The sequence below is a fragment of the Salmo salar genome, chromosome 09, assembly GCF_965601325.2.
Source record: "Salmo salar chromosome 09, fSalSal1, whole genome shotgun sequence".
Classification (NCBI taxonomy): Eukaryota; Metazoa; Chordata; class Actinopteri; order Salmoniformes; family Salmonidae; genus Salmo; species Salmo salar.
In genome coordinates this window covers 155,861,064-155,884,574 of record NC_138299.1, presented here as the reverse complement: position 1 = coordinate 155,884,574, position 23,511 = coordinate 155,861,064, and the positions used below count along the sequence as shown (strand labels likewise).

The 23,511-nt window shown below is 46.1% G+C and overlaps 2 protein-coding genes across 2 annotated transcripts in view; one reads left to right on the top strand and one right to left on the bottom strand.

The window, feature by feature from the left end:
• kcnab1a (potassium voltage-gated channel subfamily A regulatory beta subunit 1a) overlaps positions 1-11,390 on the top strand; it is a 132,983-nt gene extending 121,593 nt beyond the window's left edge. The window contains exons 9-14 of the mRNA XM_045724825.2: positions 4,043-4,128; positions 6,146-6,266; positions 6,580-6,674; positions 7,178-7,298; positions 7,512-7,600; positions 7,862-11,390. Coding sequence (XP_045580781.1) covers positions 4,043-4,128; positions 6,146-6,266; positions 6,580-6,674; positions 7,178-7,298; positions 7,512-7,600; positions 7,862-7,951 — 602 coding nt within the window. The 3' untranslated portion in view covers positions 7,952-11,390. The remainder of the gene's footprint in view (positions 1-4,042; positions 4,129-6,145; positions 6,267-6,579; positions 6,675-7,177; positions 7,299-7,511; positions 7,601-7,861) is intronic.
• An 80-nt stretch (positions 11,391-11,470) lies between these two features.
• On the bottom strand, positions 11,471-16,681 carry LOC106613255 (translocon-associated protein subunit gamma). Its single transcript, XM_014215339.3, has 5 exons — positions 16,394-16,681; positions 15,860-15,986; positions 15,619-15,717; positions 13,737-13,868; positions 11,471-12,497 (listed from the first exon to the last, which is right to left on the bottom strand). Exons 1-5 carry the CDS (start codon positions 16,524-16,526, stop codon positions 12,431-12,433), a joined length of 558 nt encoding a protein of 185 aa, XP_014070814.1. The 5' UTR covers positions 16,527-16,681; the 3' UTR covers positions 11,471-12,430.
• Between the last annotated feature and the right edge of the window lie 6,830 nt (positions 16,682-23,511).

Genomic DNA, 23,511 nt, shown 5'->3' with positions numbered 1-23,511 from the left:
CTTCCAGCATTATGGCCTTCCAAAAGACATTGTCTCAGACTGTGGCCCCCAATTCACATCCCGAGTATGGAAGGCCTTCTTGGAGAAGCTCGGGGACACTGTTAGACTGAGACTGATACCCGGATGTGAGCGGAACGGGCAGGTGGAAAGGATGAATCAGGAGCTGGGGAGGTTCCAGAGGAGTTACTGTCAGGTCTGGCAGAGTGAGCTGGGACGTTTTGTTCCTTGGGCAGAGTATGCCCAGAACTCTCTACGTTGCTCCTTCACTGGGTTGAACCCCTTCCAGAGTGGGTTTCCGGCCCTGGCCCCGTTGACCCCGGGCCAGACCGCGGCTCCTGCGGTAGATGAGTGGTTCCGGTTCCGGCGTGTGGAGGAGGTGTGGAACAATGCGCATGCGAGACTCCAGTGCACCATCCATTGTCAGAAGGAACCTCTCACTCTGCCTGCAAGAAACTGAGCTTCAAGGTGACATACAGGTTGCAATTACCCAGTCACTACTGTATCTCACCCTCTTTTCATGTCTCCCTTCTCAGGTCAGTGGTTCCTGGTACCCTAGCTGATGCTGTCCCCCACGACACACCTCCACCCCCCCTGGACATCGAGGGGAGCCCAGCGCACGCTGTCAGATCACTACTGGACTTCCGACGTCGTGGGGTTTTCATTTATTTACCTTTATTTAACTAGGCAAGTCAGTTAAGAACAAATTCTTATTTTCAATGACGGCCTAGGAACAGTGGGTTAACTGACTTGTTCAGGAGCAGAACGACAGATTTTGACCTTGTCAGCTTGGGGATTCAATCTTGCAACCTTCCGGTTACTAGTCCAATGCGCTAACCACTAGGCTATCTGCCGCCCCAAAGATACTGGGGTTGGCTCCAGTATCTGGTGGACTGGGAGGGGTATGGCCCAGAGGAGCATTGTTGGGTTCCGGTGGAGGACATTCTGGAACCCAACATCATCTGTGATTTCCACCTTCGCCACCCAAGACCGAGCCGCTCCTCGGGGTCGTAACCCTGGTTGGCGTCATCCTGTGACTGGAGCCGCACGTCCGGGTGTGTTTACTGTCACGTCTGCTCCTCCCCTCTGGCGTACAATGTCGCCGGAGTACTAACCACCGGTCCTGGGATTCATCATTACGTGCACCTATGAATCATTATGATTCACACCTGGACTCAATTACCTTCATCATTTCCTCCCTTTTATATGTCGCTCTCCCATATTCACTCACCAGTTGGTATTGTTCTTGTGTATTGGCATACTGCCTTGTGTTAGTGGCATGTTCTTGGTTTTGTTTTATTAAAATGTTTCACCTGCTTCCTTTTTGGCCTGGGTTTTTATTTTGTCCTGTAGTTCCTTCAAGGTAATTGGATAATCCAGTGGGTTCTGGTAGTCTTTAATAGTTGATTCTAAGATTTGTATTTGCTGTTCTTTGTTATAGAGCCAAAAAGATTGGAAAAGTGGTTTACCCATACATCTCCATTTTGAATAGATAATTTTCCCAGAAGTGGTTAGTCTATGGCTTCTTCAATTACATTGAGCTGCTTTCTGACGTGCTGTTCTTCTTTTCGTAGTGTATTTTAGTGATTCACCACAGTGAAGGCGTAGACTCTGGTTTTCTGGGTCTCTATGTTTTTGGTTGGACAGGTTTCTGAATTTCTTATTTAGGTTTTTGCATTTTTCATCAAACCATTTGTCAATGTTAATTTTCTTCTGTTTTGAAATGCCAGGTTAACATTTGGTTATGAGGCAGTCATGGGAAATACTTGCGTTTAGCCGCTGTATGGTAGCAGGGTGGAAGGCTTTTCGTGGTAGCAGGGTGGAGATAACTTTCCCCAACTCACAAGTGGTTAACTATTTCAATCAGTCCCTTGAGTGCTGTGGCCACCCTTTCCTGCTGTGCTCTCAGGTTGTTTGTGCCTTTGTTTATTATGTAACTGGTTGGGCCTAGTTTGTCCTCAGACAGAAGGTCTAGAGTGGGTGTTTGGACACCAGAGTTCAGACACTCTGTTTGGGAAAAAAAAAAAAATTCTTATCTTTCCCGTTTGAGTCCATAAGGAGTACAGTCTGTGGCTTGTGTATGTCCTCAGTGGGTGTGGGGTGTTAGTCAGGAGGGCTATCAGGGTGGCTGACAGGGGGGGTGCTGAGATGGAGTGGGATCCCCTGGCCTTGGCCATCATTTGTCTGTCACCCAGTGTTGTCGACGCTATGGTCAGGGTCTGGGGTGGACTGTTCTGCTGTGGTGTCGAGACTTTTGTCGGGAGCTGAGGTGGGCTGTTCTGCTGGTTTCTCTGCAGGTGTGGTCACCTCTCAAATGGGTTGTTCTCACACGCCATCCCCCTCACCCTCTCCTCCAGCAGTCTGATCCTCTCCTCTAGTGCTTTGTTCTTCTCCTCTTCCAGCTCTTTCTCTTTTAGATGTCTCACTCCAGAGTGCAGATATGTCTCTCTACACCTCCAGGTCTAGTTATCACCTGTTGTTCCAGCTCCACCTGCCTTACCTCCAGCCGGGTGAATTTATCCCTCATTTCAATGAGGGAGTAGTACTCTGTGCTGGGAGGTTGACTTTCCGCTTGGGGTTGCTCGTCTGTGGGTTTATGTAATGAAGGGGTCTTGGGGTTGCTCGTCTGTGGGGTTATATAATGAAGAGGTGTGGGGGTTGCTCGTCTGTGGGTTTATGTAATGAAGGGGTCTTGGGGTTGCTCGTCTGTGGGGTTATATAATGAAGAGGTCTTGGGGTTGCTGGTCTGTGGGTTTATGTAATGAAGGGGTCTTGGGGTTGCTCGTCTGTGGGGTTATATAATGAAGAGGTCTGGGGGTTGCTCGTCTGTGGGTTTATGTAATGAAGGGGTCTTGGGGTTGCTCGTCTGTGGGGTTATAAAATGAAGAGGTCTGGTCTGACCCGCTCGGGGTCAGGGTATCTTTCTCAAGGTAGAGCTTCTTCTCTCTCTCTCTCGATCTGTACTTTCCCTCATCATTACCCCTCCCCTGGTCCTGATAGGTACCCGCTACACAAGGCTGAGAACAATAACATCTAAGGCTCCCCTCATAGTGTGTTATAGTCCAGATGCTAGTGTTGGAGCTAATTGCTTCATTAATAATGTACTGACGGTTTGTAGCACGTTAGCACTTTAGCCTGTCCCTGGTCATTAGTGGGCTCATTAGAGAAGTGTGAAGGAATGTATTGTCAGGAGGAGAGAGAGAGGGCTCAGAGAATGGGTAGGTGGCCTTCAGGGATCGTTGGGTCATTGCCAGTCCAGTAGTACAACCCAGGCAGGAAGACTACAGTTCCCCCTGGTGGTATATATACATATGTATATATTATATTGCTGGTGGCAATAATATACAGCAGCGGAGGCTGGTGGGACAAGCAAGAGGATGGGCTCATTGTATCCACACACCAGCCTCCTCTTATATACAGTATATATACACTACCGGTCAAAAGCTTTAGAGCACCTACTCATTCAAGGGTTTTTCTTTATTTTTTATATTTTCTACATTGTAGAATAATAGTGAAGACATCAAAACTATGAAATAACACATATGGAATCATGTAGTAAGCAAAGAAGTGTTAAACAAATCAAAATATATTTTATATTTGAGATTCTTCAAAGTTGCCACCCTTTGCCTTGATGACAGCTTTGCACACTCTTGGCATTCTCTCAATCAGCTTCATGAGCTTCACCTGGAATGCATTTCAATTATGATTTTTTTTCCCTTCTTAATGCATTTGGGCCAATCAGTTGTGTTGTGACGAGGTAGGATTGGTATACAGAAGATAGCCCTATTTGGTAAAAGACAAAGTCCATATTATGGCAAGAACAGCTCAAATAAGCAAAGAGAAACAACAGTCCATCATTACTTTTAAGACATGAAGGTCAGTCAATACGGAACATTTCAAGAACTTTGAAAGTTTCTTCAAGTGCAGTCGCAAAGACCATCAAGAGCTATGATGAAACTGTCTCTCATGAGGACCGCCACAGGAATGGAAGATTGATTGATTGATTGATTGATTGATTGATTGATTGATGTCCTTATCTCCTCAGAGATTGTGAGAGCCATGACGTATGTGATCAACCAGGGGATGTCCATGTACTGGGGGACGTCTCGATGGACAGCCATGGAGATCATGGTGAGTTAACCCTATGACCTTTAACCCCTAACCCCTGACCCATAGCCAATGTGACAAAACCTCTCTACAGTCCTCACACAAAAACTCTCATTACAGATCAGGCTCATACAGCAAGTCTGTGAGCCCTCAAAGGCAGTCAATAATCTGTGGAGGCCTCCGAGAGAGCCTCCGAGAGAGCCTCAGAACCTCAGAGAGAGCATCAGAGAGAGCATGAGAGAGAGCCTCGGAGAAAGCCTCGGAAATAGCCTCAGAAACAGCCTCCGAGAGCGCCTCAGAATCTCAGAGAGCGCCTCAGAACCTCAGCGAGAGGCTCAGAGAGAGGCTCAGAGAGAGGCTCAGAGAGAGCCTCAGAGAGAGCCTCAGAGAGAGCCTCAGAAAGAGCCTCACAGAGAGCCTCGGAGAGAGCCTCAGAATCTCAGAGAGAGCTTTAGAACCTCAGAGCGAGCCTCGGAGCGAGCCTCGGAGAGAGCCTTGGAGAGAGCTTCTGAGAGAGCCTCAGAACCTCAGAGAGAGCCTCAGAACATCAGAGAGAGCCTCGGAGCGAGCCTCGGAGAGAGCCTTGGAGAGAGCTTCTGAGAGAGCCTCAGAACCTCAGAGAGAGCCTCAGAACATCAGAGAGAGCCTCGGAGAGAGCCTTGGAGAGAGCCTTGGAGAGAGCTTCTGAGAGAGCCTCAGAACCTCAGAGAGAGCCTCAGAACCTCGGAGAGAGCCTCGGAGAGAGCCTTGGAGAGAGCTTCTGAGAGAGCCTCAGAACCTCAGAGAGAGCCTCAGAACCTCGGAGAGAGCCTCGGAGAGAGCCTTGGAGAGAGCTTCTGAGAGAGCCTCAGAACCTCAGAGAGAGCCTCAGAACCTCAGAGAGAGCCTCAGAACCTCGGAGAGAGCCTCGGAGAGAGCCTTGGAGAGAGCTTCTGAGAGAGCCTCAGAACCTCGGAGAGAGCCTCGGAGAGAGCCTCGGAGAGAGCCTTGGAGAGAGCCTCGGAGGCTCTTGTTTGTGTGCTGAAACACTGGGGAGACTGGGGGGAACAGGCTGTCTGTCTGTGGACCTTATTATGTCCTGGCTGATTTGGAGGAGAAGGAGGAGAATCGGAGAGGTGGTGGCTAACTACATGTCCTGAAAGAAGCCTGATAACGACTGATTGCTAAAGCATCCCCAGGCTTTTCTGTTGTCAACAACCTCTCGTCCTTTTCCTCTCGTTCTCCGTCAGTCTGTGTTAAGCGCTGCTCATGACGTTGTGTTGATTGTGATTAGGGTGAATTTTGTAGTGTAGCAGCTCAGATGAAAGCACTGTAATTTAGACGGCATCTATAATGCAGTGGTTTACACAGACAGGGGAACAGAACCGAGAGGCAAACCAGCCCCACCCACCACAGCTACAGGCCTGTAGCAGATAAAAGTGGTTATGCTAATGTTTAAGAAAGCAATGAACATTGTACATGTATTCTCTATGGCATTTATTTTTGCAAACGCACATATGGAAACCTAGATATGCGAGGCAAGTGAATTGGTGTGTGAAATATAGACTAATCTAAATGAGCTGAATACAGTATAATTCATGAATTTTGATTAAAAACTCTCTCTCTCTCTCTCTCTCTCGCTTGCTCTCTCTCTCGATCCAATTCTCTCTCTCGCTTGCTCTCTCTCTCGATCCAATTCTCTCTCTCTCGCTTGCTCTCTCTCTCGATCCAATTCTCTCTCTCTCGATCCAATTCTCTCTCTCTCAATCCAATTCTCTCTCTCTCGATCCAATTCTCTCTCGATCCAATTCTCTCTCTCTCTCGATCCAATTCTCTCTCGATCCAATTCTCTCTCGATCCATTTCTCTCTCTCTCTCGATCCAATTCTCTCTCTCGATCCAATTCTCTCTCTCAATCCAATTCTCTCTCTCGATCCAATTCTCTCTCTCTCTCTCTCTCGATCCAATTCTCTCTCTCTCTCTCTCTCAATCCAATTCTCTCTCTCGATCCAATTCTCTCTCTCTCTCTCCCTCGATCCAATTCTCTCTCCCTCTCTCTCTAGGAGGCGTACTCTGTGGCCAGACAGTTTAACCTGATCCCTCCGGTATGTGAGCAGGCTGAGTACCATCTCTTCCAGAGGGAGAAGGTGGAGGTCCAGCTTCCAGAACTCTACCACAAGATAGGCATGTGTCAATCATCCAAGCTGATCACGCCCCCTTCTCTCGCATATGCTGGAGGTTCACACAACCATCCTCCCATCTGCTGCGGGGTTCTAATCAATCCTTATATGATTGATGATTGTAATAAAGTGATATGATAACATCTTCCTGAACACTCCCCTAACATCTGCTGGGGTTCAGACCGAGGATTTCATGATTTCCTCAGAGCGTCTGATTGGTGTCTGTCTGATTGACAGTGATAATAGATCTCACAGCTTTTTGTCACTCACTCCCTCCCTCTCTGTTTCCACATTCCCTCTGGTCTCCATGGTGACAGGTGTTGGGGCGATGACGTGGTCTCCGCTGGCCTGTGGCATCATCACAGGGAAGTACCAGAACGGCATCCCAGAAACCTCCAGGGCATCCATGAAGGTATGCCCTGTATCCACTCAACAACCTCTCACAGTCTCACTGCAGAATTCGACATTTCTCCAAAAAAAATTGCAGGTTAAGTTTAGGCATTAACTCCAAATGGTTAAGGTAAGGGTTAAAGTTTGGGCTAGAGTTAAAACAACAGATTAAAAACGAGTGCCTAGCCGGAGCTCGCGGCTTCGCCCATCCGCTTAAACCCATTAAGTCATCTCTCAACATCCTGGGCACCTGGACGGACGTTGAATACCGCCTTGAGCGACCTGGTTGATCCACTGCCACCTCTCTGTCTCTCACTCTCCCTCTTCACTCTTTCCCTGTCGCTCTCTCTCTCTTTCTCTCTCTTCTCTCTCTCTCTCCCTCTTTTCTCTTCTCTTTCCCTCTCTCCTCTCTTTCCCTCTCTCACTCTCCATCTCTTTCCCTGTCGCTCTCTCTCTATCTCCACTCTTTCCCTCTCTCACTCCCTCTTTTCTCTTCTCTCTCTGTCTCTCTCTCTCTCTCTGCAGTCGTACCAGTGGTTAAAGGAGAAGATAGTGAGTGAGGATGGGAGGAAACAGCAGGCTAAGCTGAAGGAGCTGGGACACATCGCTGAGAAGCTGGGCTGTACACTCCCACAGCTGGCCGTGGGTGAGAGAGAGGAGCATTGGCGTGCAATCACACACATGCACGCTACTTTGTTTCAGTACTTTACTATTAATGATGGTAGAGCGCCACCAAGTGGATGCCAACAGTACATTCACATTTCTATGAGGAATTCCATTAACGTCACACTACATTAAACAACCCATAACTGTCCTCCGCTCTCTCATTTCCTCCCTCCTTCCTTCTCTCCTTCCCTAGCCTGGTGTTTAAGGAACGAGGGGGTGAGCTCAGTCCTCCTGGGATCCTCCAGTCCAGAGCAGCTAACGGAGAACCTAGGTGCCATACAGGTAACAACGCAGACACACACACTTTTGATTAGTAAAAATGTATTCCCATTCAAAATCCTATTTTTGCTAACTCGTAAATCGCACCCTAACTTCTGACCCTAATTCCTAACCCTAAACCTAACTCTTAAGTCTAAAATAGCATTTTAACAAATTCAGGACATGAAAAAATAAAATGCCTTGTTTTCCTGGTGTCTTGTCAGGACATTGTGTGTCTGAAAACGTAGGAAAACATGTCCTCACACATTCTGCTATTTTCCACAGTTCCTTCCAAAGATGACGTCTCATGTGGTGTCGGAGATTGATCACATACTGGAGAACAAACCGTACAGTAAGAAGGAGTATCGCTCCTAGACACCCAGGAGGAAGCAGAACCACTACTGTACAACCACTGTGGATCCGGTTCCACCAACCACCTGGGTTCAGCCTCCATGGGGTTTCCGCTCAGTCTAATCCAGCCCAGTTCAGGCCTGCTCAGCTCAGCCCCAGCCTTCTTAGTCCAGTGTAACCAAGCTCAGTTCAGCCTAACCATGCTAACCCTCTGCCTAGACCAGCTCCAGCTCAGCTTACTCTATCAGTAGATATTCTAACTACTGAGTTTATTAACCATGTAGATGCATGCTTCCCCTCTCTGGTGTGCCTGGACTTTCTCTTCAAAGGCACATTATACAAAACAACACAGAAAGGGGATACTACTTAGAATATACCGTAAGAATGCATTTTGAAAACAAACTCCTCTCTCCAGCCAGTATACTGCATTTGACCACTGTTTGACCTCGCAAAGCAGAGCACCCTGGGACAGTGAGTTTCAGCGACAGGCATTTGTTCTGTCTGTGAGGGGAAGAATGTGCATGTTGTCGCCCCCATCTGGTCGTATGAGAAACTGCTATCCAATAGCTTCAATAGATTCTTCGTGAGAGAGCGCAGGAGAATCTCAATTCCATACTCCTCGCATCCTCTCTCCTCACCAACTTCTCAAAACCCATTGGAGGAGAAGGTCAGAGGGGAGAGACCTCTGGCTTTCTCATCCAATGGGTTTTGAGAAGGAGGCGAGGAGATAGGAGGCGAGGAGTATGTAATTGAGATTCTCCCCCTTGACTCCTTTCATCCTCTCTCCTCGCCTCCTTCTCAAAACCCATTGGAGGAGAATGTTCGAGGGGAGGGACCTGTGACTTTCTCATCCAATACGTTTTGAGAAGGAGGAGAGGACGCTGGGAGTCAAGGAAATGCAATTAAGATTCTCCCAGTGGCCTACTGTCCTGTATAGTGTCTGTCTGAGTGAGCAGGTGGCCTCCTGTACTGTACTGTATACTCTCTGTCTGCATCCATAGAGGAGAATCCTGCCTCTCCTCCTCCTGCCTGTAATTTGAACCTGCATCTTTGGTTGCTGACGGGAATCTGGGATAGCACAAGCCACTCTGTGACATGACCTGCCACCAGACCAATGTTACCTGTGGGTGTTGCTTGTTAGATAATGTGAAAGATAGGTGAAGTATTTAGAAAGATGTAAAGGCCTATACCTATTCTATAATAGCACGTGAAAATAAGTTTCTTCTGTGTGTTTAGATTTTTTTTACTTTCAGGGGTGTATATATTAAACTTTATGGGGCAAACCTTGTAACGTAAGCAGAACAGACCTCAAGCCCCCTTTGTTGCAGATGAAACTAAAGTATTCTATAAATAACCTAGAAGTATTCTATAAATAACCTAAAAACTACCTATAGGTATTCTATAAATAACCCATAAGTAATCTATAAATAACCTATAAGTATTCTATAAAGAACCTATAAGTATTCTATAAAGAACCTATAAGTATTCTATAAAGAACCTATAAGTATTCTATAAAGAACCTATAAGTATTCTATAAAGAACCTATAAGTATTCTATAAAGAACCTATACGTTTTCTATAAATAACCTATAAGTATTGTGTAAATAACCCATAAGTAATCTATAAAGAACCTATAAGTATTGTGTAAATAACCTATAAGTATTCTATAAAGAACCTATAAGTAATCTATAAAGAACCTATAAGTATTGTGTAAATAACCTATAAGTATTCTATAAAGAACCTATGAGTATTCTATAAATAACCTATAAGTACTGTGTAAATAACCTATAAGTATTGTGTAAATAACCTATAAGTATTGTGTAAAGAACCTATAAGTATTGTGTAAATAGTGTTCTACTGTTTCTCCTCTCTCAGCAGCACAATACATCCATGGCTGTTTGGTGCTGATCCAAGTCCAGCTCAGCTCCTGGGTTTACCCGTTTAGCCCAGACTGACAATGTAAACTACTGTATTAGAATATATCAGACCGTTATAAAAGTGTTGTTTTCTACAGTATGTAAAGTCATCAGAAGAGAGGATTTACCAACTATAAATCAGGGTTTCCCAAACTCGGTCCTGGATCTCCCTCTGCGTGCATTTTTGTTCTTCTGCCCTAGCACTACACAGTTAATTCAAATCATCACAGCTTGACGAGGAGTTGGCTATTTGAATTAGCTGTGTGGTGCTAGGGCAAAAACCAAAACGTGCACCCTTGGGTGGGTGGGTGGGGGAGGGGGGACTGAGTTTGGGACACCCTGAACTATATTACTGACATAAACATCAGTGTCCATCCATCTATCCTGATCATTAATGTACGTATTTCCTGCCATGAGAACAGTGACCTGTCTGTAAATAGCGTATATATAGAACAATAATATAACACGCAACAATTTCAGATTTGACCGAGTTCATACACGGAAATCAGTCAATTGAAAAAAATAATAATAATTGGGCCCTAATCCATGGATTTCATATGACTGGGAATACAGATATGCATCTGTCACAGATAAAAGGTGTTGGATCAGAAAGCCAGTCAGTATCTGGGTGTAACCACCATTTGCATCATGCAGCTGTGTAATGTTGTCCCACTCCTTTTCAACGGCTGTGCAGAGTTGCTGGATATTGGTGGGAACTGGAACACGCTGTCGTAGACGTCGATTCAGATCATCCCAAACATACTCAATGGGTGACGTCTGGTGAGTATGCAGGCGATGGAAGAACTGGGACATTTTCAGCTTCCAGGAATTGTGTACAGATCCTTGCGACACGGGGCCGTACATTATCATGCTGAAACATGAGGCGATGGCGGCGGATAAATGACACGACAATGGGCCTCAGGATCTCGTCACAGTATGTTTGTGAATTAAACTTGCCATCGATAAAATGCAATTGTGTTTTGTCTGTAGCTTATGCGTGTCCATACCATAACTCCATGGGGCACTCAGAAAACCTCTCACCTACACAACACCATACACATGGTTTGTGTTATGAGGCCGGTTGGACGTACTGCCAAATTCTCTAAAACAACGGAGGCAGTTTATGGTAGAGAAATTAACATTGAATTCTCTGGTAACAGCTCTGGTGGACATTTCTGCAGTCAGTATGCCAATTACACGCTCCCTGAAAACATGACATTGTTTTGTGTGAAAAAACTGCACATTTTAGAGTGGCCTTTTGTCCCCTGCATAAGGTGCACCTGTGTAATGATTATGGTGTTGAATCAGCTTCTTGATATGCCACACCTTTCAGGTGGAAGGATTATCTTGGCAAAGGAGAAATGCTCACTAACAGGGAGGTAAACAAATTTGCCACAACATTTGAGAGAAATAAGCTTTTTGTTTGTATGGAACATTTCTGGGATCTATTTCAGCTCATGAAAACACTTCACATGTGTTTATATTCTCATTCAGTGTAAAAATTAATATGACACTTCATTAATAAATGCATAATGCTGATGAAATCTATTGGTGTTTCATTCCTGGAAATGTAAATCAGTTTCTTGATTATTTGCTGGTTGACAATAATAACCACACACACACACTGGTTCTTGATCTGGCCACTTTAATTAGTACAAAATGTGAAGGACAGAGTGACCTGGAGTGACCTCCAGACATTTGATCATGAATTTCATGAAGACTTACAGCTGAAATGATACAATTATTATTTTAATTCTCCCTCTCTCTATCATTACAAAAAATATCCAAGCTTCACCCAGCCCCTCCTGACCCAAACCCCATTCACCCTCCTAGCTTCACCCCAGCCCTCCCTGACCCAAACCCCATTCCCTCCTCCTAGCTTCACCCCAGCCTTCCCTGACCCAAACCCCATTCCCTCCTCCTAGCTTCACCCCAGCCTTCCCTGACCCAAACCCCATTCCCTCCTCCTAGCTTCACCCCAGCCCTCCCTGACCCAAACCCCATTCCCTCCTCCTAGCTTCACCCCAGCCCTCCCTGACCCAAACCCCATTCCCTCATCCTAGCGTCACCCCAGCCCTCCCTGACCCAAACCCCATTCCCTCATCCTAGCGTCACCCCAGCCCTCCCTGACCCAAACCCCATTCCCTCCCTGACCCAAACCCCATTCCCTCCCCTAGCGTCACCCCAGCCCACCCTGACCCAAACCCCATTCCCTCCTCCTAGCTTCACCCCAGCCTTCCCTGACCCAAACCCCATTCCCTCCTCCTAGCTTCACCCCAGCCCTCCCTGACCCAAACCCCATTCCCTCCTCCTAGCTTCACCCCAGCCCTCCCTGACCCAAACCCCATTCCCTCATCCTAGCGTCACCCCAGCCCTCCCTGACCCAAACCCCATTCCCTCATCCTAGCGTCACCCCAGCCCTCCCTGACCCAAACCCCATTCCCTCCCTGACCCAAACCCCATTCCCTCCCCTAGCGTCACCCCAGCCCACCCTGACCCAAACCCCATTCCCTCATCCTAGCTTCACCCCAGCCCACCCTGACCCAAACCCTCTTCTCAGTTGTTCATTTCTTTCTTTCTTTCCTCCTTTACTTGGATCCAGTGGACAGCAGGGCGATGAGGCCAGATGAGGCACTGATGGACAGGATGTAGTTACTGGAGAACAATGGGTTAAGGAAAAAAAAACATATCTCGGAGGAAATGGCAGGCAAGTAGTGCGAGGGAATAACGCTTCAGGCTTAGCTACATACCGTATATGGGTCAGCAATAAGAATCTCCTACACACACAGATTTCGTTGGTTGGCCCTCGCTTCATACTCGTCACCAAACCCACTGGTTTCAGGTCATCTACAAGACCCTGCTAGGTAAAGAGCCTTATCTCAGCTCGCTGGTCACCATAGCAGCACCCACCCGTAGCACGCGCTCCAGCAGGTGTATTTCACTGGTCACCCCCAGGGCCAATTCCTCCTTTGGCCGCCTCTCCTTCCAGTTCTCTGCTGCCAATGACTGGAACGAACTACAAAAATCTCTGAAACTGGAAACACTTATCTCCCACACTAGCTTTAAGCACCAGCTGTCAGAGCAGCTCACAGATCACTGCACCTGTACATAGCCCATCTATAAATAGCCCAAACAATTACCTCATCCCCTACTGTATTTATTTAGCTCCCTTGTACCCCAGTATTTCTACTTTGCACATTCACCTACTACAAATCTACAATTCCAGTGTTTTTTAATTCCTATATTGTATTTACTTCGCCACCGTGGCCTTTTTATTGCCTTTACCTCCCTTATCTCACCTCATTTGCTCACATTGTATAGACTTGTTTTTGTACTGTATTATTGACTGTATGTTTGTTTTACTCCATGTGTAACTCTGTGTTGTTGTATGTGTCGAACTGCTTTGCTTTATCTTGGCCAGGTCGCAGCTGTAAATGAGAACTTGTTCTCAACTTGCCTACCTGGTTAAACGAAGGTAAAATATATATATTTTTAAATTACATTAAATTCAGCATCTCCACTAAACCCCACCCACCCACTTCTCAGACATTTTTCAGCCAGAGGTAAACAGCAATCCAGACATGTAAATAGAATACAGCTGTGGCAACCTGAAGATTCAATACAAAATCTGTATATGAACCAACCAGTGATTGGCTAGGCCACAGACTACAGCCAATGAATAAGCAAATAAGTTTCCTCTACGAGTACTATATCACAACAGGACGATGAGAATGCCAGGATGCGAGTCACGCCTCAATCACTATTAGTAAAATAACTATTATTTATTAGTAAAGGAACATCCATCTATTTTCAGCTTTAGTAAAGCACCCATAGTTCCTACTGGAACTTTACCTGTCTATTTAAATTGATGATGAACGTGCTTAAATGGGATACACGGTGGGGTTGAAGTTCTTCAGCAGGAAGAAGGAGGCGATGATGACGAGGACCAGGAACAGAGTGTTGTTATAGAAGATGGAGAAAGTGGTTGCCTCATAATCAGCTACCTCGTTCTTTTTCCACAGGATCCTAACATAGGGAAGGAAGAGTTCAACCATATGAGCATGTACTTGAGAATAGGGTTTAACCTGTTATGGCTAGGGGGCAGTATTTTCACGGCTGGATAAAAAACGTACCCGATTTAATCTGGTTACTACTCCTGCCCAGTAACTAGAATATGCATATAATTATTGGCTTTGGATAGAAAACACTCTAAAGTTTCTAAAACTGTTTGAATGGTGTCTGTGAGTATAACAGAACTCATATGGCAGGCAAAAACCTGAGAAGATTTCATGCAGGAAGTGGCCTGTCTGACAAGGTGTCGTTCTTCTTGTCTCTGTTTATTGAAGAGTGAGGATCTTAGCTGTCCCGTGACACTTCCTACGGCTGCCATAGGTTCTCAGAAGGCGGCAAAAAGCTGAATCGTGGCTTTGCAGGCTCTGGCTGAAACAAAGTAGCGCGTTTGGGTAGTGGCTGATTACAGTACTGTGAGACTCAGGCTCGTGCCCGCGTCGACCGAAAGCTTTGTTTTCTTTCCTCTGTTTAGCTAAATGGACATTCCCGGTCGGAATATTATCGCTTTTTTACGAGAAAAATGGCATAAAAATGGATTTTAAACAGCGGTTGACATGCTTCGAAGTACGGTAATGGAATATTTAGATTTTTTTGGTCACGAATTGCGCCATGCGCACGACCCTTCTTTACCATTCGGATAGTGTCTGGGACGCACGAACAAAACGCCGCTATTCGGATATAACGATGGATTATTTTGGACCAAGCCAACATTTGTTACTGAAGTAGCAGTCCTGGGAGTGCATTCTGACGAAGACAACAAAAGGTAATCAAACTTTTATAATAGTAAATCTGATATTGGTGAGTGCTAAACTTGCCGGGTGTCTAAATAGCTAGCCCGTGATGCCTGGGCTATGTACTTAGAATATTGCAAAATGTGCTTTCACCAAAAAGCTATTTTAAAATCGGACATATCGAGTGCATAGAGGAGTTCTGTATCTATAATTCTTAAAATAATTGTTATGCTTTTTGTGAACGTTTATCGTGAGTAATTTAGTAAATTGTTAGCAAATTCCCCGGAAGTTTGCGGGGGTATGCTAGTTCTGAACGTCACATGCTAATGTAAAAAGCTGTTTTTTGATATAAATATGAACTTGATTGAACAAAACATGCATGTATTGTATAACATAATGTCCTAGGTGTGTCATCTGATGAAGATCATCAAAGGTTAGTGCTGCATTTAGCTGTCTTCTGGGTTTTTGTGACATTATATGCTAGCTTGAAAAATGAGTGTCTGATTATTTCTGGCTTGGTACTCTGCTGACATAATCTAATGTTTTGCTTTCGCTGTAAAGCCTTTTTGAAATTGGACAGTGTGGTTAGATAAAGGAGAGTCTTGTCTTTAAAATGCTGTGAAATAGTCATATGTTTGAAAAATTGAAGTTTTTGTATTTTTGAGGAATTTGTAATTCGCGCCACGCCTATCATTGGATATTGGAGCAGGTGTTCCGCTAGCGGAACGTCTAGATGTAAGAGGTTAGAAGAGACAGAGGAACCCAGGCTATATTAAAGAGACAAAGGAACCCAGGCTATATTAAAGAGACCAGACACAGACTGGCACCAAGGGTAGCTGTTTGGGTGAGACCCCCTACAGCTTCAACAACATGAAATTGAGAGGGGAAAGAAATGTCTTCTAGAGAACTCAGTAACCCACTCAGGAGTGATTGACATGTCATCTGTCCAATCACAGACTGGCTGGCAGACTGACCTCTCATCCTTCTCCTTGCGAGACATCTTGCGATTGTCAGCCTCAGAGAGTTTCCTTGTCACCTCCTTGGAGACAGCATCCTCTCGCTTCTGGGCAACTCTGTGGTCAAGAGATAAAGCACATTTAGAAGTAAGGTACTGACCTACTACAGATTGATGACAAACTTACCATACCTCCAAGCATTGCAGAACACGGAGGCCATCGTTTTACGTGAGTGTTCATGTTTGTATGATAAACTTACTTGTGTTTGAGGACAAACTTGACGTTTTTGTAAGCGAAGGCCACGAGGTAGGTGCTGACCAGCGTCATGACTCCATAGAGGACCGCTGACTGGACCAGGTCCATGTGCCAGATTCTCCAGAACAGCCCTGAACCACAACAAGGAAAGAAAACAAACAGGGAGGGTCACAACAGTTGACATAAGTAATAATTACTCTGTTTATGATAGTTAGCGTTACATAGTAGTGCCACAGTGAACAGAATAGTTAACGTTAGTTACCTACAATGAGGTGACTGTTAGCTAATCAAGTCTAGGATAACGTAGCTAATACCCAACACAATCACAATATCAATCTCAGCAAGTAACGTTAACTAGCTAACTAGATAACTTCACCTGGCATATACTAACTAGGTAGCAAACGTTACAGTAACCGGGTAACATATATTAACCAGTGGTGGCATAGGTTGGTTAGCAAACCTAGCTATATGTCTCGTTATGCCACGTAAGTTAGTTATGTTAGGTAAATACAATTAGCAGTCTGGCCTTGCTACTTACAAATGGGAATTGCGGACACAATGAGTGCGTTGCCGTAGAAAAGCGCGGAGGACTTTGCAGACAGGTTCCGGCTGAAGTCCTGGAGGAGAAGGTCTTCCTCGGATTGCTGTTTGCTGCTACCTTTAGGTGCCATTGTTCCTAAGTTACCGACCCGTCTCTTGCTCTACGGTGAAAGAAGACTGACACGTAAGAGCAGAACTGGTTTGAAAAACGCTAACGACGCGTCAGCTCAAACACGGAAATAGCTGTCTTTAGAACGGAAGTTGTCGCCGTAGTTTTCTTCAGTGGGGATCTCCTTGGCTATCGTAAATGGAAATGACGAACACTGCCACCTACTGTTCTGGTTGTTGAAAATATAAAAGATGACGAAAACAAATAGATAAAACATACCACCTGAGGACGCTCTTCATCTATGGTCAAATAGTGCAATAAATACCCTATCGACACAGTGTACAAAACATTAAGAACACATTCCTAATGTTGTGTGCACCCCATCTTTTGCCCTCACTACATGTTTTTGTAAGAAGTGTTGACAAGCTGAATGTACCAAGCTGTCTGTTTAAACTACTAGCACACAGCTCAGACACCCATCCATACCCCACAAGACGTGCCACCAGAGGTCTGTTTAAACTACTAGCACACAGCTCAGACACCCATACATACCCCACAAGACGTGCCACCAGAGGTCTCGTCACAGTTCGCAAGTCCAGAACAGACTATGGGAGGCGCATAGTACTACATAGAGCCATGACTACATGGAATTCTATTCCACATCAGGTAATTGATGCAAGCAGCAGAATCAGATTTAAAAAAACAGGTAAAAAATACACCTTGTTGAACAACGGGGACTGTGAAGACCCACACACACACACACACACACACACACACACACACACACACACACTAGCACACGCACTCTACACACACGTACATTGTAATATTGTTGTGTGGTGGTATTAAACATTTTATATTGTAGATATGTAGTGGTGTTTTATCTTTTGTTTTATATGTAATGTAAGTGCCTTAATGTGTTTGGACCCCAGGAAGAGTAGCTGCTGCTTTGGCAACAGCTAATTTGGATCCATAGTAAATACAAATACAAATGTTGGCTGGATGTGCTTTGGGTGACGGACCATTCTTGATACACAGAGGAAACTGTTGCGTGTGAAAAATCCAGCAGCGTTGCAGTTCTTGACACAAACTGGTGCGCCTGACACTAGTACCATACCCCGTTCAGAGGTACTTCAATATTTTGTCTTGCCCATTCACCCTCTGAATGGCATACATACACAATCCATGTCTCAATTGTCTCAAGGCTTAAAAATCCTTATTTTTAACCTGTCTCCTCCCCTTCATCTACATGGATTGAAGTGGATTTATTAACAAGTGACATCAATAAGGGATCATAGCTTTCACCTGGATTCACCTGGTCAGTCTATGTCAGGGAAGGAGCAGGTGTTCTTAACCTCTTGTACACTCAGTGTATTTGAACTCAGCTCTCTGATATGAAGTACCTGATAGATTTAGGATTTTGGGAAGATAATTCATAATTCAGCAATGCTGTTAAAAGCAGGATGTAGACTTAGAATAAGTTACACTTGCCTGACACGCACACACACACACACACACATACGATTTCTATTCAACTTATTGTAACAAACCTGCTTTTTTTAAGAAACGTAATTTCTGCACATATTCATGACAGATAGAGATATAGAGACAGAGGAGGCAGGTGAGACAGACGAGCTTTAGGTGGTACAGAGCTGTAGAAAACAGAACTAGGGCACACACACAGTTTTTCAATGGGATCTATCCATAGGGGGAGCCTGGGCAACTGAAATGTCAGACTTTTTCCCAACAGTCTGACTGAACATCTGTATGAAAACCAAAATGAAGGGAGACATAGATATGATTCAAAAATCTGTTGATGCGATATGAAAAAAAATGGGTGGAGGAGATTAATCATAAACCCAAATTGAGAACCTTTTGTTTGTTTAAGGGTGAATTGGTGTGTGAGAGATATATTATGTATAACCTACCTAAAAGCAAGAGATCGCTATGTGCACAGGTACGATCAGGGATATTGCCTCTGCTTATTGAAACAGGTCTGTATTGTGGTGAAATGGAAGTGGAAAGACTATGTTACTATTGTGACCTGGAAGAAATAGAGAATGAAACTCATTTCATCCTCTATTGCCATTTCTACCACTATATACACTTGCTCTTATCTCAGAAAGCACACTAGATATACCCTGGCATTATGTGGCTGAGCGATGAGGAGAAACCTAAATGTCTATTTGAAGAATCTCAAATATAAAATATATTTGATTTGTTTAACACTTTTTTGGTTACTACATGATTCCATATGTGTTATTTCATAGTTTTGATGTCTTCACTATTATTCTACAATGTAGAAAAAACTTGTATATATGTGTATATATACAGTGTGCGTGTATATACAGTTGAAGTCGGAAGTTTACATACACCTTAGCCAAATACATTTAAACTCAGTTTTTCACAATTCCTGACATTTAATCCTAGTAAAAATTCCCTGTCTTAGGTCAGTTAGCATCACCACTTTATTTTAAGAATGTGAAATGTCAGAATAATAGTAGAAAGAATGATTTATTTCAGCTTTTATTTATTTCATCACATTCCCAGTGGGTCAGAAGTTTACATGTACTCAATTAGTATTTTGTAGCGTTGCCTTTAAATTGTGTCAAACGTTTCGGGTAGCCTTCCACAAGCTTCCCACAATAAGTTGGGTGAATTTTGGCCCATTCCTCCTGACACGCTTTTTCAGTTCTGCACACAAATTTTCTATAGGATTGAGGTCAGGACTTTGTAACTTTGGAAGTATGCTTGGGGTCATTGTCCATTTGCGACCAATTTGTGACCAAGCTTTAACTTCCTGACTGATGTCTTGAGATGTTGCTTCAATATATCTACAGAATTTTCCTTCGTCATGAGCCATCTATTTTGTGAAGTGTACCAGTCCCTCCCGTAGCAAAGCACCCCCACAACATGATGCTGCATACCACGTGCTTCACGGTTGGGATGGTGTTCTTCAGCTTGCAAGCCTCCTCCTTTTTCCTCCAAACATAACGATGATCATTATGGCCAAACAGTTCTATTTTTGTTTCATCAGACCAGAGGACATTTCTCCAAAATGTACAATATTTGTCCCCATGTGCAGTTGCAAACCGCAGTCTGGCTTTTTGTGGCGGTTTGGAGCAGTGGCTTCTTCCTTGCTGAGCGGCCTTTCAGGTCATGTCGATATAGGACTCAGTTTACTGTGGATATTGTCACGGGTTGTCTAAAGGATCGGACCAAAGTGCAGCATGGTTGTAGTTCCACATGTTTATTATTTCCGTGAAACGTTGCAATACACAAATAACTTGAATAACAAAACAACAAACCGTAGCGCAGAGAGAAATAAACACTACTCAAAAGATATAATCACCCACAAAACCCAGGAAGAAAAACCCCTACTTAAATATGATCTCCAATCAGAGGTAACGAGGACCAGCTGCCTCCAATTGGAGATCAACCCAAAAACCCCAACATAGAAATAGAAAAACCAGAACCTAAACATTGAAATAGAAAACATAGAAAAACACAAAACACCCCCTGTCACACCCTGACCTACTCTACCATAGAACATCACATCTTACTATGGTCAGGACGTGACAGATATAGTTTCTTTTGTACCCGTTTCCTCCAGCATCTTCACAATGTCCTTTGCTGTTGTTCTGGGATTGATTTGCATTTTTCGCACCAAAGTACGATCATCTCTAGGAGACAGAATGCGTCTCCTTTCTGAGCGGTATGACGTCTGCGTGGTCCCATGTGTCACGCCCTGACCTGAGAGAGCCCTTTTATTTCTCTATTTTGGTTAGGTCAGGGTGTGATTTGGGTGGGCATTCTAGATTTTGTATTTCTATGTTCTATTCTTTGTTTTCTATTTCTTTGGTTTTGGCCGAGTATGGTTCCTAATCAGAGGCAGCTGTCTATCGTTGTCTCTGATTGGGAATCATACTTAGGTAGCCCTTTTTCCCACCTTCAGTTGTGGGATCTTGTTTTTGTACAGCTCAGTGAAAGCCTGCAGAACGTGACGTTCGTTTTCCTTTGTTTGTTTAGTGTTCTGAGTATAAATAAAGAGTAAACATGAGCACTTACCACGCTGCACCTTGGTCTTCTCCTTATGACGATCGTCACAGAAGATCCCACCACCAAAGGACCAAGCAGCGTGGTCAGGAGGACTGGACCTGGGAGGAAATCCTGGATGGAGCAGGACCCTGGACAAGCCCCGGGGAGTATCGCTGTCCGAAGGAGGAGTTGGAGGCAGCAAGAGCAGAGCGGCGATATTACGCGACATTATACCAACCACGAGGCAAGCACGAGAGGCAGCCCACCCCAAACAATTTGGGGGGGCACACGGGGAGATTGGCTAAGTCAGGGTTCAGACCTGAGCCAACTCCCCATGCTTACCGTGGGGAGCGAGTGACCGAGCAAGCACCGTGTTATGCGGTGATGCGCACTGTGTCGCCAGTGTGCATTCACAGCCCGGTGCGCTTTGTGCCAGCGCCCCGCATTTGCTGGGCAAGAGTGACCATTCAGCCAGGAAGGGTGGTGTCAGCTTAGTGCTCCTGGTCTCCAGTATGCCTCCTCAGTCCAGGATATCCTGCACCGGCTCCGCGCACTGTGTCGCCAGTGCGCATTCACAGCCCAGTGCCTCCTGTGCCAGCACCCCGCATTTGCCGGGCGAAAGTAAGCATCCAGCCAGGATGGGTTGTGCCAGCTCTACGCTCGAGACCTCCAGTTTGCCTCCACGGCCCAGTATATCCTGTGCCTGCCCCACGCACCCGGCCTCCAGTGAGTCTCTCCAGATTGGTACGCCCTATGCCTGCTCCACGCACCCGGCCTCCAGTGCGTCTCTCCAGCCTGGCACGCCCTGTGGGAGCTCCATGCACCAGGCTGTCAGTATGTCTCCTCAGTCCGGTGAGACCCGTTCCGGCTCCACGTACGAAGCCTCCAGTGATAATCCATGGTCCGGAGTCTCCAGTGATGATCCATGGCCCGGAGCCTGTAGGGATGATCCATGGCACGAAGCCTCCAGTGATAATCCATGGACCGGAGCCTCCAGTGATGATCCATGGCACAAAGCCTCCAGTGATGATCCATGGCGCGGAGCCTGCAGTGAAGATCCATGGCATGGAGCCTGCAGCGACGGTCCCCAGTCCGGAACATCCTGAGACGGCCTACAGTCCGGAACATCCTGAGACGGCCTACAGTCCGGAACCTCCTGAGACGGCCCACAGTCCGGAGCCTCCTGAGACGGCCCACAGTCCGGAGCCTCCAGCGACGTCCCCCAGTCCGGAGCCTCCAGCGACGTCCCCCAGTCCGGAGCCTCCAGCGACGTCCCCCAGTCCGGAGCCTCCAGCGACGTCCCCCAGTCCAGAGTCTTCAGCGACGGTCTGCAGTCCAGAGTTGGTCTGCAGTCCAGAGTCTCCAGCAACGGTCTGCAGTCCAGAGTCTCCAGAGTCGGTCTGCAGTCCAGAGCCTCCAGCGGCGGTCTGCAGTCCAGAGCCTCCAGCGGCGGTCTGCAGTCCAGAGCCTCCAGCGGCGGTCTGCAGTCCAGAGCCTCCAGCGGCGGTCTGCAGTCCAGAGCCTCCAGCGGCGGTCTGCAGTCCAGAGCCTCCAGCGGCGGTCTGCAGTCCAGAGCCTCCTGCGGCGGTCTGCAGTCCAGAGCCTCCAGCGGCGGTCTGCAGTCCAGAGCCTCCTGCGGCGGTCTGCAGTCCAGAGCCTCCAGCGGCGGTCTGCAGTCCAGAGCCTCCGGCGATGAACCACGGTCCAGTTCCTCCGACATTTTTTCACTCTTTATGTGATGCGTAATGCAGAGAATACCAGAAGAATAATTATTATTGAATCACCACAGTGAACTATTGTAATGTTTTTTTATGTGTCAATTAATCCCATAAGGGATGGGTTTCCAATTGACGATTTGACACAAGAAAATATTCATTCATTCACTCATAGGGATGCCTCACCTAGACATGTCACGGCCATTGCATGTCTGGCTCAGTGCTACATTAGAGGAAAAGAAGAGAGAGAGGACCTGAAGCCGCAAGCATAGTGCCCCCCGCCAGGCGGATGCGTGTGTGTGTCTCTCTGTGTGTTAGTCAGTTCTGTAGTAGGTGTGAGAATGCGACGCAGGCAGGCAGGCTTGCGTGATGCTAGCTTCTAACGATGAGAGTTTAGGGATTAAACATGCACTTCAGGGGTGTCGAGAGAGAGAGAGAGAGAGAGAGAGAGAGAGAAAGAAAGAGACAGACAGACAGACAGACAGACAGACAGACAGACAGACAGACAGACAGACAGACACAGACAGACAGACAGACAGACAGACAGACAGACAGACAGACAGACAGACAGACAGACAGACAGACAGACAGACAGACAGACAGACAGACAGGCAGACAGACAGACAGACACAGATAGACAGAGAGACAGACAGACAGAGAGAGAGACACACACAGGCAGGCAGGCAGACAGACAGACAGACAGACAGACAGACAGACAGACAGACAGACAGACAGACAGACAGACAGACAGAGCAGACAGAGACAGACAGACGACAGACAGACAGACAGACAGACAGACAGACAGACAGACAGACAGACAGACAGACAGACAGACAGACAGAGAGAGAGACACAGACAGACAGACAGAGAGAGAGACACACACACAGGCAGACAGACAGACAGACACACAGGCAGACAGACACACAGGCAGACAGACAGACAGACAGACAGACAGACAGACAGACAGACAGACAGACAGACAGACAGACAGACAGACAGACAGACAGACAGACAGACAGACAGACAGACAGACAGACAGACAGACAGACGAGAGAGAGCACACACACAGGCAGACAGACAGATAGAGAGACAGACAGACAGACAGACACACAGACACACAGATAGACAGACAGAGAGAGAGACAGACAGAGAGAGAGAGAGACACACACAGGCAGACAGACAGATAGAGAGAGAGAATAAAAGTGATGCCATGATGCCAAAAGGCATGGCAAGACAATGCAAGGTTCCGTGCTG